The 16,000-nt window shown below is 55.0% G+C and overlaps 1 protein-coding gene and 1 pseudogene across 2 annotated transcripts in view; both read left to right on the top strand.

Moving 5' to 3' along the window:
* Positions 1–13,703, top strand: part of PALD1 (phosphatase domain containing, paladin 1) — a 43,107-nt gene extending 29,404 nt beyond the window's left edge. Inside the window, exons 18-19 of the mRNA XM_011927466.1 lie at positions 9,665–9,820; positions 11,816–13,703. Coding sequence (XP_011782856.1) covers positions 9,665–9,820; positions 11,816–11,968 — 309 coding nt within the window. The 3' untranslated portion in view covers positions 11,969–13,703. The remainder of the gene's footprint in view (positions 1–9,664; positions 9,821–11,815) is intronic.
* Positions 12,073–13,708, top strand: LOC105502872 (annotated as a pseudogene). Its single transcript, XR_001000413.1, has 2 exons — positions 12,073–12,106; positions 12,524–13,708. The product of XR_001000413.1 is annotated as an uncharacterized LOC105502872 (transcript).
* Positions 13,709–16,000: the final 2,292 nt, after the last annotated feature.

The following is a 16,000-nucleotide window of genomic DNA, read 5'->3' on the forward strand; positions in this document are numbered from 1 at the left end:
CTCCCAGGTTCAAGTGATTTTCCTGCCTCAGTCTCCCAAGTAGCTAGGATTACAGGCACCTGCCACCACCACTCCCAGCTAATTTTTGTATTTTTACTAGAGATGGGGTTTTGCCATGTTGCCCAGGCTGGTCTCAAACTCCTGGACTCAAGTGATCCACCCACCTCAGCCTCCCACAGTTTTGGGATTACAGGTGTGAGCCACTGCACCTGGTTGCTATTTGAGTTTTCTAAGAACTCACCTTTTGTCTTTTGTGGTCCTCAGACAGATGGTGAGACCAGGAAAAATTTTATTAGAACCATTTGACTGAGAAGAAACTGAGGCCTAATGAAGTTTTGTGGTTGGCTGGAGGCTGGACCAGAACCTGGCTCCCAACTCCTCGACTTGCTGTGGCAGCCACAACCCAGGAGCAATCTTGTGATGGCAGAGAAGGGAAGGGTTGGAAGGGAAGCTGCCAGCCACTACCGTGTGACTGCCTGGGTTGGTGCAGAGTTGGCCCTGCGACCAAAGGAGCTGCCAGGAGGTCAGAGAGACCAGCTGTGTGTCCCAAGGGCTGAAGTCATTTCTTAAGAAAAATAAAAGGCCAGAGAGCTCTGGCTATGAGCCCCAGGCAGGGTCTCTCTCAGCCTCTTGAAAACCCTGGCTGTTGGCCAGGCGCGGTGGCTCCCACCTCTAATCCCAGCACTTTGGGAGGCTGAGGCGGGCGGATCACGAGGTCAGGAGATCGAGCCCATCCTGGCTAACACGGTGAAACCTCATCTCTACTAAAAATACAAAAAAAAAAAAAAAAAACTAGCCGGGCGTGGTGGCGGGCGCCTGTGGTCCCAGCTACTTGGGAGACTGAGGCAGGAGAATGGTGTGAACCCAGGAGGCGGAGCTTGCAGTGAACCAAGATGGCACCACTGCACTGCAGCCTGGACGACTGAGCGAGACTCTGTCTCAAAAAAAAGAAACACCCTGGCTCCCTGGCTGCCAAAGTTGTTCCCCAGAGACATGGTTCCAGTAGGTAATGTGTCTCGGGAGGAGGTCCGGAGCAATTAGGGCAGCCCTGCAATGCTGTGAGCTGCCACATAAAATAGGACCCAAGCAAAGGCTGTATCCTGGCCTTTTCAAACCCAGCCTAGAACGGCTTCCAGAACGGAGTGTGTGTGTGAGTGTGCATGTGAGTACACGTGTGCCCTCGTGTGTGTGTGCGTGTGTGTAGGACACATGTTCTCAGTAGCCGAGACCTCTCTCTCTCTCTTTGAGACAGGGTCTTGCTCTGTTGCCCAGGCTGGAGTGCCGTGGTGCAATCATAGCTCACTGTAGCCTCAACCTCCTGGGTTCAGGTGATTCTCCTGCCTCAGCCTCCTGAGTTGGTGCACTACAGAGATGCACCACCATGCCTGGCTAATTTTTACACTTTTTTGTAGAGACAGGGTCTTTGCTGTGGTGCCCACGCTGGCCTCAAACTACTGGGCTCAAGTCATCCTCTTGCCTCAGCCTCCCAAAGTGCTGGAATTAAAGGTGTGAGCCACCGTACCTGGCTGCCGAGACCGCTCATCTCTCTTCCTTCCCATTGTAGGGCAAGCTGATATTTCCATTCTCCAGGAGGACTTTCCTGCTTTATTCAACAACAGACATCCACTGAGCAGCTGTGGTTTCTAAGTGTGCACCACTGGGCTTAGAATTGTTGGTGGACTTGGGAGGGGTTTAACCTCAACTCCAGCCTCACCGCCTCCCTCACCCCCTGGGTAATCCCCAGAGACCCTGCCTCGGTGCCTGCCACTCTCATTGTCCCGATTGTGGTTGTTACCAGAGATCCCTGTTTCTGCTGCAAGGTCCACCTCTGAAATCCTGACTCCAGAACCCTGCCCGGCACAAGTAGGGGCTCCACAAATGTCTTTCTAGTGAGTGGATGGAGGGAAGGTTGAGTAAATCATTGCATAAATAAATAGGAAAGCCTGACTGCACCTTCATTATTAACGCTTTTGGTTCTTTGTCCACATTGTTGGTCTTCCAGGACAGGGCATTCTTCTGCAGTAAGCTAAAGAGCCCTGGGTCAGGGGTTGGAAGCCCTGGCTCCAGCCCTGGCTCTGCCAGTAACTCCCTGTGGAACCTTGGGCAAGTCACTTTGGCCTGCCTGCACCCCTATTTTTTCATCTGTCACCTGGAATTGTTACCCTTGCTCTGCGTGCTTTGAGGGATGGTGGTGAAGACCAGTCTGGGGCCCATGGGAGATGGGATGGGGTGTGTGGGGTGTGCAGGGTGGCTGGGCTGCCAGGCAGGCTCCGTGGGCTACATGTGGGCACAGTGGGCCTCTTGAGGAACGAGACTGTGTCCTCTCAGCGTTAAATCTCTGTGCCTGGCCTAGAGGTGCTGCTGAACAGCGTCTGTTGAACTCATGGCATGCAGAGTGGCCCACGGCACCAGGTCAAGTCCCTTCACACTTTGAAATTACTTAACAAAATAGGATGTCACCTTTGGAAAATGGGTTACCCGTATGGATTGAGGGCGATTTTCTCCCTTCCAGAGATTAGGTACTTCCTGTACTGGGGTCCCACCGCTGGGCTGGCCTGAGGATGCAGTTTGCAGGGACTCGGTGGAGACCCACCACACACAGTGGCTGCTGCTGCACTTGGGAAGAGGGTGTGCTGCCGGCCCTGGAACCTGCCCTTCAGCCACTGGCTGTCTTTGGGGACTGTCACTTGCCTCCCCAGCCTGGGCCCCACCTCAGCTGGAGGCAGAGGTCACCAGGCCAGGTTTCTTTCTTTTGTGTTGGTGAGTGAGGGGATACCAAGGAGGCTTCAGGCTTCAGTAATGGCAGAGGGTGGCAGGGTGGGGACAGTTGCTCTCTGGCTAGCTTGATGAAGACCCTGAGCCTGGCCTTGTTGGCTCTTCCTCATTTTTTTTTCTTTTCTTTTTTTTTTTTAAGAGACAGACTCTCACTCTGTCACCCAGGCTGGAGTGCAGTGGCACAGTCATGGCTCACTGACTGTAACCTTGACCTCTTGGGCTCAAGCCATCCTCCCTCCTGAGCTCCCAGGCCTGAGTGGCTGGGGCTACAGGTGCGTGCCACCACACCTGCCTCTTTTTTGTTGTTCTTTTGGTAGAGATGGTCTCCTTCTGTTGCCTGGGTTGCTGGCTCTTCTTATTTCTCCTCTGGGGCTGTCTTCTCCTGAGCCTCAGTTGAGTGCGGGTCTTCAAGCGTGTGGCCTCCCCGGTGGACCCGAGGCCTGGGTTCCTGCTTGGGCTCTATTGCCTACTCTTCATGTGACCCTGGCAGGTCATTTCACCTCTTTGATCTCAGCCTCCCTTTCTGAAAGGCAAAGGGGTTGGCATAGGCAACCGAGGTGTCCTGTGAAGCTGGGATGAATGAAAATGCAAGATGCACGTGTTCGTCATTCATTGATTTGACAAACAGTTATTACACACCTACCAAGTGCACTGCGCTAGGTGCTGGAGATGCCACACAAACAAAGGGCAAAAGCCCCCGCCCTCATGTAGTCTGTACTCTGGTGAGGGAGACCTGCGGCAGGTAGCACACACATCAGGGCCGTGGTCTGTTGGACAGCGGGGTGTCTGTTGGGAGAAGCGGAGCCTCTAAGTATCACAGGTTGCAACTATCTGAGGCTGGTATTACATGGGGAGTAAGAAGAATTTGCTAAAATTCTTCTTAATAAAGAAGGTAAAGGGCTGGTTGCGGTGGCTTATGCCTGTAAAAAAAAAAAAAAGTAAAGGCACATTTTTAGAGAAAGTATGTAAAAGGTAAGGGCAGATTTTTAGAGAAAGTATGGAAACACTTTGCAAGGGTGCAGTGGGCAAGTTAGCAAGAGAGGAGCTGGTTGCAAGGAGACAGAGGCTGGCGGGGATTTTTTTTTTTTTGAGACAGAGTCTTCCTCTGTCGCCCAGGCTGGAGTCCAGTGGCGCGATCTCGGCTCACTGCAAGCTCCGCCTCCCGGGTTCACGCCATTCTCCTGCTTCAGCCTCCTGAGTAGCTGGGACTACAGGCGTCCGCCACCATGCCCGGCTAACTTTTTGTATTTTTAGTAGAGACGGGGTTTCACCGTGTTAGCCAGGATGGTCTCGATCTCCTGACCTCGTGATCTGCCCGCCTCGGCCTCCCAGAGTTCTGGGATTACAGGCATGAGCCACCGCACCTGGCCAGGCTGGGGATTTTTTAGGACGGTGCTTGTGCTGTTTGCTGAAGAGAGCTTTGTGCAGTACTGATAATGCCGAAGTTGCAGCGAGCTAAGTTGCATTTTTCTATCAGCCGAGGGTCTGGTGATAGCTGGACACTGGAAGATTGTGTCATTGGCGTAGGAGGGCCGTGTCCTGGACCATGAAGAAAGGCAGACTTGGAGCTTATCTGCTTTCTTTGTTTGCTTTTTCCTGGTCCTGCCAGCCTGACTCCTTTCCCTAATTAGGACTCCACAGTTAGGAGGTGCCGACGGGGCGGTATGAGGGCTTGCAGTTTTAAATAAGTGGGGTGGTTAGGCAGGGACTCCATGAGAAGGTGGCGTTGAACAGACCTGAAGGAGGAGCCGTGCTGGCGTCTGGGGGAAGAACAGTCCAGACAGAGGGTGTGGCTTGCGTGCGGTCCCCGAGGTGGGAGCTGCCTGTGTGTTTGAGGAGCAGAGTGAGGGAACGGGAGGGCAGGAGAGGAGGCCAGAGGTTATGGGGACAGGAGGCAGACTGTAGGACCTTTCCTGGGATTGCTGGGACTTTGGCTTGTACTCTAAGTGCAAAGGAAGAAATTGCAGGGTTTGGGGCAGAGCCACCCACTTACTCTTTGTAGTCACTTAGGTGCTATGTTGCAAATAGACAGCAGGGGGCAGGAGAGGTGGCAGAGGACCAGCCAGGGGCTGTCGCTGAGTGGAGTGTATCTGGGACCAGGGTGGTGAGAGGTGGTTAGCCTCTGGAGGTGTTTTGAAGTGGAGCCAGTGGGGTTTACTGATTGGCCGTGGGGTTGAGAAGGGCGAAGTGAAGGAGGAGTCCCGGGTTCTGGCCTGTGTACCTGGGAGGATGGAGTTGCCACTGAGACGGGCAGGCTTATGGGCGCAGCAGGTTTGGGGTGCACTCAGGAGGTTCACTGGGACATGCTTTGTGGGTTTGGGCTGCCTGACCTTTATCCATGTGGAGCACTTGAGCCGCTGACATGTCCCAGTCTGCAATCCTCAGAGTCTGTCTAGGATCTGGATTCAAGATGATACTAGAAGCCATGAGCCAGCACAAGAGGGGCCTGGGGAGGAGTGCTCAGTGAGCACCTGCTGCATACCAAGTTCTGTGCAGACCCCCAATGCGGTGGGGAGAAGGGGGAGGGGTAAACCTGGTTATGGGCTGGTGCCCGCCCCTGGGTTTATGGTTGTTTTGAGACAGCCCCTGCCTTGATGAAGCAATTAGAATCTGTCAAGATAGAATTTAGTGCAACTTTTAATTGAAAGGTTTGGCCTGAGGGCAGAGGAGACTGAGAAGGGCAGGGCTGTTGGGCTGGAAGGCTTGGAGCAGGCCACTTCGCTTTGGGAGAGTGGGGGGCTTATCATAGGCCTGGAGGAAACCCGGCCAGGCAGGAGGAACAGTGTGGGAGAAGGTACAGAGACAAGAGTGAGCAGGGAGTGGTGGGCTTGACTGTGGCCAAGTGGGGGAGGGTGGTAGGAAGAGCTGGGGTCTTGGGGTTCATCTCGCAGCTCAGAACTCTGGGTTTGGGCAGGATGCCTACTGTTTGAAGGGTTAATTAAGCATGTGCTAAAACAAACAAACAAACAAAAAACAACCTTGCTGAGCCTCATCTGCAAAATAGGATGGTCTCACCTCCTTCACAGGGTTGCTAGGAGAATGTGTTAGGGTCTGATCCTCAGGTCAGGTTGTGACGTGCTCGACCCGCAGGTGGCACTCAGTAGACCCCGATGCACGTGCTCTGCTTGTGTGGTAGCCTGGGGAGGCTCCCCAGCCCTGCCTCAGTGGGCCTCTCCCTGGTGGCCCGGCAAATAGCAGAGCTGGCAACGCTGGGCTACCTCGATGCCAGGTGGGCTGGAGGTTTGAGAGGCCCGAAGTACCCAGTGGCCCGGCCACCTCTCCTGGCCCTCTTCTATTTTAGGGCTCAGTCCAATGGGGGAGGAAGCCTTGTCCGGCTCCACCACAGCTAATGACAGCCTGGCCTGCCAGGCCGTTTATAAACAACTCCACTATTTTTATCGACAGGAGGTGGCTGACCCATCCTCCTCCCCAGGCAGTGGTGCTAACATGGGACGGTGTTAAGGAAACCAGGGCCTTGACAGGAAGATGGGCGTTTGTCTCAAATCACTGACCTGTGATCCAGCAAGATGTGCCCTCGGAACCTTCTGGGGGCGGGGGTCAGGCGTCACCTGTACACAATGGTCTGAATTTGGAGATAATTCTACCTTTGCCAGTAGAGCTCAGAAGGAGCCATTCCACCTCCCACCCCAGAGAATCTTCCTCAGACCTAATCCTTACCCGTGTCTCCTGCAACAGGCAGCCTCCATCCCCATGGCTGTGGGAGAGGATGGTGCTGGTGTGGTCGTGTCCATGGCACAGAGCCAGAGCTGAGGGCGTTTCACGCCCATAGCACATTGCCTCTGAGCTCTTTAATTGAAAGTAGTTTAGAATGGCTCTTGCCCAGTGGAACTGTGGGTGATTTCCTTTCCTTCCTTCTAAGAAAATGTTTTGAAGTAGGCTCTAGGCTTTGGGATGGAGCTTGGGGAAGGATAGAAGCAGCCTAAGGGATGGGGTGGAGAGCAGCCAGTTGCATTGTGGTGCAGACCATCCATCCTTGCAGATAGGCAGAGTTGCATTGTATTGGCTGCGGTTTATATTTAGGTAAAATCTTTTTTGTTGTTGTTCACTCCCCAGTCTCTCAACAAATCCTGCCCCCAGCGGCCCCATCCCTTCTGCAGCAGCCACAGGCCATTCCCATCCTCAAATCTCCAGAAGCCCTCACTGGCCTCTGTCTGCAGGGCCAGGCCTTGGCTTGGCCTCCATACCCACTCCAGGCCTGGCCTCTCACCTTCACCTCTCTCTTACCGCCATGAGCTCTTCCCCCTCTGCCCACCCTGGGAGGGGGTACTCTGGGGACTCATCTCATTCTTGGGCCCCCTTCCTGCCTTTCATGCCCTCCCCCTCTCAAGACACTGTTCTGCCTCCTCTCTGTAGACCTCACCCACCCTGGATGTCCCCTCCTCCTTGAGCCCTGCTCTCCCCCTTCTGTCATCCCGGAATGCAGCTGTTCTGGCTGCTTTGAAATGATTTCCTTCCCCCTCCGGGCACGGAGGGCGGGGCCTGTGAGCAGTTCATCTTTGCATCCCCAGTTTGTGGCTGGGTGATAGGCACGGTGTTGCGGCCCCTCCCTGCTGGATGGATGAGTGGATGAGTGAGCTTTCTGTGGTGCACAGGTGCCTTCTTATCCCTCACTTTGCTGAGAAATCCTACCTCCACAAATCTGGGGCCTGTGAGTTTAAATGGCAGAACCAGGACCTGAACCCAGCTTATGGGACTCACATCTCCCAGGGAGTCACAGTGCTGGCTCTAGTCCCCTCGCCCCTCTTGGGCACAGCCCACTGTCCACCTTTCACCCCTGCCCCCATCTCCAGGGCCCCAGAGCTCCTTCTGGGTGGATGGGTGGGCAGGCTTTGCAAGTTACCGTCTACTCTGCGACCCTGGAGGCAAAGACAGCAGAGGCCGTGGAGGCAGAAGTGGGAGGTTGGGGACCACAGGCCCTGCTCAGGCTACTCCAGCTCTGATTCCTGGGACTGTGGGCCATGCCACGTCTGAGGCCGCAGAGCCCCCCCCAGGGCTGAGGAGGAGATGCATGTAGGCTGACGTCGTGTTTCGTGTTCCTGTGCGGAAGGTCTTCCAGCTGCAGCCCAGCTGTGAGGCGAACAGCCCTTTCCGGCTCCCAGAGGCTGGGTCTTGCTGTGTCCTCGCACAGATGTTCCTGGTGCCCGAGGGATGACCCCTGTGCCACGTCCTTTTCCTGGAGCAGGGAGAGCTGCTGTGGGCCGGGGGGGTGGGGTGAGAAGGGGGTGGGTGTGAGACGAGGTGTGGCCTTCACTCTCCAAACTCCGCTTCCATAGCGTGCAGGGGGCGGTGCTGGGTGGGTGACATGTCTGTGAGGGGTGGAAGGAGCAGGGTGGGCAGGGTGCCCTGTAGAAGAGCCTGGCTGTGCATGTCCTGGGTCTTATCCCCTGGCCTGTGGCCTGTCCCCTGACCCCCCACATTGTGGAGAACCTAGAAGGGACCCTCTTTTTAAGTTCCCTTCCTCCTGAGCACAAATCTCCCATACATCTTCTGTTAACGGGTCACTCATACTCTCAAACCTTCAATGGCTCCCCAGTACTGAAGCCATAGTGTGCAACCCTGGCTATAGAGAGTCACCCAGAGGACAACCCCGATGCCCAGGCCACACCTTGCTGAGATTCTCATTGGATTGTTCTAGGTGGGGCCCAGACATCTGCATTTTAAAGTTGCTCGTGTTTCTCATGGACAGCAAGGTTGTGAACTGCTGACCTGGGGATAAACTTTCTAGGTGACACAGGTGGCTTCCATAATAGATCCAGCCCAGCAGAATGGCAGAACCACCTCTTATCCCTCCTCATTCTCCCTCCAGCCAGGCCAGCCCCTCTAAGCCCCCATACTCCAGGCACCAGCCTCACCTCTGTGTTTCCTCCATCTGGTCCACATTCTGTCTGTGCAAATCCACCAGGCTCCACGGCCCAGCGGCACTCCCACACTCTCTGGGAAACCTCTCTAATTGACTTTGCTGTCCCTGTCGCCCCAGCACGTGGCCTGGTGCCATTTCCCATGAAGATGCTTAGGCTTGCTTGCTTAAAAGATTGATGCCCCACAGTCTCCCCTGCACCCACACCTCCTCTCCCAAACCCTCTCCTCTGCTGCTTCATCTCTTGCTGCTCCTCGGCCAGGTAGCCTTTCTTGTTACCTGTCCCCAGCCTTGGAGAGGGTGAGGGCTGTATGTGTACCCCTTTCACTTTTGGAAGTCACTTAGGGACCTTTGGGCCCAGAGGCTCAGATGGGGTTTCTCCCCTTCAAGGCTGGAGGATGAACTCACCCACCCAGTAGGCCCAGTGCGGGAGCGGGTCAGTCGGCGGGAGGAGGTTGATGTGCATCCACATGGCAGAGCCCCAAGAATGCAGCCTTAATGACCCCTGCCATCAGCGCCTCCCAGGCCACTGTCAGAGCCCTCATACCCTCCCTGCGGGAGGCCTGAGGGGCTGCAGAGAGAGGAGTGAAGCCTTTCCTCTGGTCCTTGGAGGATTGGGAGTTGGCAGGAAGTGGCAGTAAGGGTCCTCCCACCCTGGACATGGATCCTGCCATGCGGGAGGGCCTCAGCGCACCTCAGGCACCATGGAGGGTATCTGCAGTGAGCTGTCCTGCTGTCCCCGTTCACCCATCAGAACAGGACAGTGGTTGTGATTCCATGACGAGGAGAGGGAGGCCGGGAGGCTGGGAGGCCGGCCATGCCTCTCAGGTGGGAAGTGGGCTCCTGACCCGCGGCCCCGGCTTGCTCGTCCTGTAAGTCAGGTGGAGGCAGTGCCGTTGGCTCTGAGGTTGGATCAACCTGCCCTGGCGCTCAGGGCAGTGGGGTGGTATGTTTGTGTGTTGGGGGGCACACTGACCCCCCACACTGACCCCACCCTGTCCTGTCCTCCAGGCAAAGGCAGCTAAAGAGGTGCAGGAAATGCGGAGGCTGCAGCTGCGGAGCCTGCAGTACCTGGAACGCTATGTCTGCCTGATTGTCTTCAATGCGTACCTCCACCTGGAGAAGGCCGGCTCCTGGCAGAGGCCCTTCAGCACCTGGATGCAGGAGGTGAGGGGAGGCTGAGGCCGAGAGGGGCCGGGCGATGGCTCCTGCAGATGGAGCTGGGTCACAGCCGCGCTGTGCCCGTGACAGGCGGGAAGAGCCTCCATCCCCCTTTCTGCAGGAGGCTTCTGTTTGGCCAAGAGTTTGTCTGATCTGACTTTGGGTCCCCAGCAGTTTGTCTGCTCCTGGCAGGCAGTTGATGAGTTTGACGAATGAACAGGTGAATAAGGAGGAGGGAGGGACAGAGTGGGGGACAGAGCAGGGCAGCCTTTGGGACTGGGACCCTGTAGCATACATCAGTACAGCCACCCTTGCGTGGATGGCGGCTCTGGGCACTTCTTGCCCACAATTGTGGTCAACCCTCACCTGTGCTCTGCGAGGTGGCCCTGCCCCTTTCTCCCTCCAGCCATGGCCTTGTACCAGTGAGCCAACTCCTCCACAGCTGCTGGCCTTAGCACTAACATGGAGGGGATGTGATCCTGCGGGTGCCAGCCCCGAAGGCTGCCGTGGGGACGTGGGGAGACACACCGTGCCGTCTACTGGAGCCTGTACTAGGCAGGTCTAGCACGGTGTGATTGTTGCTCTCCCATTTTACAGAGATGGAGACTGAGCATAGAGAGGGTGGGTGACTTGTTCAAGGTTGGTATAAGGGCCGACTGATTGGCTCCAGAGCCCACCATATCCTGACCTAAGACACCACCCTCGCTGTCTAGCCTCCTGGATCCTCTCTGTTTGGCCTCCTGGCTCCTCTTCTACTTGGCTGTTTTAGAGGCAGAGCTGCCACCTTGGCACCTCTAGGTCAGAAGAGAGGCCTCCTTCCCTCCTTGGCAAAGCGGCCTGTAATTACTCCTCTGCCAGGAAGCTGGCCCCTCCAGACCTCACCGGCAGATCCTGGCAGTTCTAATCTGGACTAGAGGTTGGAATTAGCTCCTGGGAAGTGGGTGGGTGGAGAGCAGGGGCTGGTGACCCGGCCAGAGTGGGCACAGGAAGGGTACGGGGACGGAGGCAGGTGTGAGGTGGACTCAGGGCTATGAAGGAGTGGAGGCAGAGTGGCAGGCTTTGAGGGTGGGCCTCAGGTCGTCAGGTGGAGAAGCATTTGAAATGCCCCTGGTGCATGTGATGTGTGTTGAGTCAGGAGACCTGATGTGGTCACACCAAGGCCATGTCGGGGCCACCCTCTTGAGTAGGCCTGGGCTCAGCTTCCTCTGTGAGCCCCTGGTGGAGGTGGAAGGGGATGAGGACACTTCCTGCTTGGTTCTGCTTGGAGAGCGGAAGCTGGGGGAGCCTGGGGCCGAGAGAAAGCTTGATCCCCTCCCCAGCTGAATCCCTTACTGGGGGAGGTCGAGGAAGGAGGGCTGCCAGTCCAGGCCGAAGTGTGGGTTCCATCCTCAGGGGACCTCAGCCCATCTCTCTTGCGGATGAGTGGAGGGTGGCAGTGAGGGCGGCCCCAGAGCCAGAGCGGGACGGACCCATTCCTTTGTTCTAAGTGGAGGCTGCACCCTCCCCATCCCCAGGATAGTGGAGAAAGAACGGGACTGGTTGTGGATGGTTTGAGTCTAGCGCCAGGGTCTGGGCTGCTGGGCGGCAGGCCTGAGTGTCCAGGGAAGCCACCTGGGGCAGAGGCCATAGCCTCACCTGCCTCTGCATCCATGTTCCTCCTCCAGCCCTCTCTACAGGCCCGCTCCTGGGCGTCCATGTGGGAGCATTGAGTCACACAGGACCCAGCGTGTGCCTGGCCTCCCTCTCTGCTCTCTGCATGGAGCACTCACTGTCTGCCCAGTACTTTCTGTACGTGTAGAGTCCTCCTCGAGGCAGTCCTGTGAGGTAGAGCCTTTTCCTTGCTATGAGGAAACTGAGGCCCAGAGAAGTTAACAGAAGTCAAGGTGCAAACTTGTTCAAGTCACCAAGTTCACGGGCCACAGACTCATCTTCAGAACTCAGTGGCCTGAATGGCATCCTCCCTCCCCTGAAACACTGCCCCTGCCTCTGCTCTCTTCCCAGGTGGCATCGAAGGCTGGCATCTATGAGATCCTCAACGAGCTGGGTTTCCCTGAGCTGGAGAGCGGGGAGGACCAGCCCTTCTCCAGGCTGCGCTACCGGTGGCAGGAGCAGAGCTGCAGCCTCGAGCCCTCCGCCCCCGAGGACTTGCTGTAGGGGTACTTACTCCCTGCCCCCCACCTGTAGGGCCCCACGTGGACCTGGGGTGTCTGAGGTGCTCTTGGCTGGGAGTGGTCCTGAGGGGTGCTGGTCTTGAGGAAATGATTCCCCCGCTTCCTGGAGAGACTGGGCGGAGTTGGGAGCCTTTTTAGAAAGAACTTTTTATAGGACAGGGAGACAGCACAGCCATCCCTTGCAAACCACCAAGGTGTGTGGCTGACCTCCAGGGAGGAGCACTCACTGGAGTACTCACAAGGTGCACACTCTGCTGTGTGCACCTGCAAACAGGCTGGCGTTTGGCCTCCAAGGAGCTCACTCCCCCAGTTGCCAGACACTGTGGATCTCTTTGTCCTCTTCTCCCTGCTCTCAGATTGGCCTGGCAGCCCCTGGCACAGAGCAGACCCGGCCACTGGTAGCTCCCCACTTCCTTACTCCTGCTGCTCTGCCATTGTCGCTCCCCTTCTTGCCGCCCAAGCACTGCCCTCGGGCATCTGGCAGCCTGAGGTGGGTGGAGGGGACAGTGTTCTGGATAGACCTATTATGTGAAAGCAGCTTCACCCAGTTTTCTGGACTCTCATGCCCCATCTCCAACCTGGGAGACTTCAGGAAGGACATCTACCTGGCCTGGTGGGGCTGGCAGGATGGTGGAGGTTTCTCAAGGAGCTGGAGACCTTGGGGAGCCCCTCTTGGGGAGGAAGGAGCTTCCAGGATGCGGACGCAGCACAGTGGAAGAGGCCTGCTCCACTTGACTGGGAACCTGGGCAGGAGGCACAGAGGAAGCTAAGGCCTGGAGCTGTAGGTCCCCCGGCACCTCTCCCTGTCCCAGCAGCCCAGGATGGCCTGGTGCCCCCACCTGCTGCAGCAGGAGCCCCAGGGAGTGCTGACCGAGGACGGTTGCTGGGGTGGTCCTCATGGACAGTGAGGTGTGCAGGGGTGCACTGAGGGTGGTGGGAGGGGATCACCTGGGTTCCAGGTTGTCTTTGCTGAGCGTCTTTGAGCCTGCCTCCCAGTGGAAGCAGAAAAGGCCAGACCCTGCTGAGTTAGAGGCTGCTGGGATCCACTCTGTCCACACAGCGGGAGGGCTGCTGGGAACAGATGGTAGAGAAGTGCCATGTTTGAGTTGAGTCTTGCAGCTCTTCCAGCTGGGGACTGGTGCTTGCTGAAACCCAGGAGCTGAACAGTGAGGAGGCTGTCCACCTTGCTTGGCTCACTGGGACCAGGAAAGCCTGTCTTTGGTTAGGATCGTGTACTTCTGCAGAAAAAAAAGAAAAAAAAAAAAAAAAAAAGGATGTGCCATTGGTCATGAGGTTTGAAAAGAGGTGGAGGCCGAAGTTGTTCCCGTTTACCCAGTATTGGAAAATATTTGACCCCCTTGGCTGAATTCGTTTGCAGAACTACTGTATGTCTGTTCACTACCTTTTCAGGTTTATTGTTTTTATTTTTGCGTGAATTGAAAGTTTTAATTTCTTTGCAGATAAGGTCTAGATGTGGAGTCAGAGATGGGACTGAATGGGGAGGGATCATTTGTATTCTCATGGTTGGCTCTGACTTTCAGCTGAACTGGGACCACTGGCTGATCACATCACCTCTGTGCCTCAGTTTCCCCATATCTGTAAAATGGGAGAATAATACTTGCCTACCTACCTCACAGGGGTGTTGTGAGGATTCATTTGTGATTTTTTTTTTTTTTTTTTGTACAGAGCTTTTAAGCTTTAAAAACAGCTAAATGTGAGTGCACCTGGCTGCTGATGCGTCTCTAGTATTCTGGAACTGGTACAACAGGCTGGGGTCCTTGCCCCTTCAGAGTAAGGGTGGGCGGGCAGAGTGGGTCAAGAGCACCTGTTATTGGCACTTCCAGCTCTAGAGCAGTCGGGTTTTTGCAGACACGCATTCCCAGTTATGCCTCACCCTCTTAAACTGGATGTCAGACTGAGCTCCTCCTTGAAGAAAGCAAAGGAACCAGTGAATTCTCGCTAATGTATGAAGGACTACTGCATCTAGGGAAACCATATAGAGCAAAGTGGAATTGGGGGCCTGTGAAGAAACGTGGATCTCAGCCTCCACTTTCTCCCCTAACCCTTGTGGGCCCCACTGGACCCCTTCGGGCCCCTGGTTGATTGAACACACCTCACCCCTGGTTGAATGCTGACATTTAAAGAGGCAGTGGGGAGGGTGGGGTAGAGAGAGCACTGACTCCAGGCCTCTCCCCCCGCGCTTGCAGGGTTAGGGGAACAAGGTTGTAGTTCTGAGGTCAGCTAGGGTGGGCAGAATGGAACCCAGAGCCCCCACTGCCTCTAGGGTTGGTGCTCTCCTCAGACTAGGAGAGAAGGCCCCAGGGATTCTTGCCCAGCCCAGCAGGGTATGGAAGTTGTCTTCTCTGGGTCCTAGAATGCTCTGTGTGGCTTCCACACACCAGTGTAGAGCTGTGTACACCGGGGTGGGGGAGGGGGGTGGCTCTGCAGTTCTCTCCCTGGGATGTGGGGAGGGGCTGGGTGGAGACACACAGGAGTGAGTGGGTGTGCCTGTGTGTGTCCCCAAGTTGCCCTGGGCCTGCTCTAGCCTGTGGGAGGGTGCTTAGCAATGACATGAGTGGCACTGACCCACATTTCAGCAGCTCCTGCTGGCCAGCATCGTCTCAGCCCTCTTGTTAAATGAGTGAACCCAGCCCAGCAAAGGAGCAATCAGCAGAGTTAGGGAGCCTGCCCAATAGGAGACAGCATTTGCAAACCATCCATCTGATAAGGGGTTAATATCCCAAATCCAAAGGAAACCCAAACAATACAATAGTAAAAAAGCAAGTAACTCAAAAGAACACATACAAATGACCCACAGGCATGTGAAAGAAATGTTCAGTATCACTAATCACCAGGGAAAGGCCAGTGGAAACCACCTCATACCTGTTAGGATGGCTGTAGGAAAAGACGGGAGAGAAGTGTTGGCGAGGATGTGGAGACAGGTAACCCTCACACCCTGTTGGTGGCATTGTCAGTTAGTACACACGTTCTGGAAGACACTGGGGGGTTCCTCAGAAAACCAAAAATAGGACTATGTGTGATCCAGCCATCCCACTCCTGGGTATACACGCAAAGGAAATGGAATCCGTGTGTCAGAGAAGTGTCTGCACCGTGTGTTCACTGCAGCGTTATTCACAGTAGCCAAGATGTGGGACCAGTGTGTCCATCAGTGGATGAATGGATAAAGAAAATGTGATCTATATACAATGGGATACTATTCTGCCTTTGAAAAGGAAATCCTGGCCAGGCGCAATGGCTCACGCCTATAATCCCAGCACTTCGGGAGGCCAAGGTGAGTGGATCACTTGAGGTCAGGAGTTTGAGAGCAACCTGCTCAATATGGTGAAACCTCGTCTCCACTTAAAATACGAAAATTAGCCAGATGTGGTGGGCGCCTGTAATCCCAGCTACTCAGGAGGCTGAGGCAGGAGAATCGCTTGAACCCGGGAGGTGGAGGTTGCAGTGAGCTGAGATTGCGCCACTGTACTCCAGCCTGGACCACGGAGCAAAACTCAGTCTCAAAAAAAAAAGAAAAAGAAATCCTGTCATTTGTGACAACACAAGTGAACCTGGGGAACACTATCCTAAGTGAAATAAGCCAGACACAAAAAGACAAATATCACGTGATCCCATATGTGGAGTCTAAAAAAATCCAACTCAGAGTAAAATGGTGGTTACCAGAGGCTGGGGTGGAATGGGGTGAGGTTGGGGAGATGTTGGTCAAAGATCACAACATTTCAGTTAAGAGTAAGATCAAGGGATCTGTTGTATATCATGTTTCCTACAGTTGATAACAGTGTTGTATATTTGAAATTTGCTGAGAGTAGATTTTAAGTGTTCTTGTAACTTGGTAGCTATGTGTCACCAAATGATAAGTGTGAGGTAAGGCGCATGTTAAATATCCTGACTTAGCCACTTCACAATGTATATATATCACAAGACATCCTTCTATACACCATAAACATATACAACCTTTACTTATCAGCTCATTTTAAGAAAGTACCATTTAGTCTGA

This window comes from Colobus angolensis, unplaced genomic scaffold, assembly GCF_000951035.1.
Source record: "Colobus angolensis palliatus isolate OR3802 unplaced genomic scaffold, Cang.pa_1.0 Scaffold12, whole genome shotgun sequence".
NCBI lineage: Eukaryota > Metazoa > Chordata > Mammalia > Primates > Cercopithecidae > Colobus > Colobus angolensis.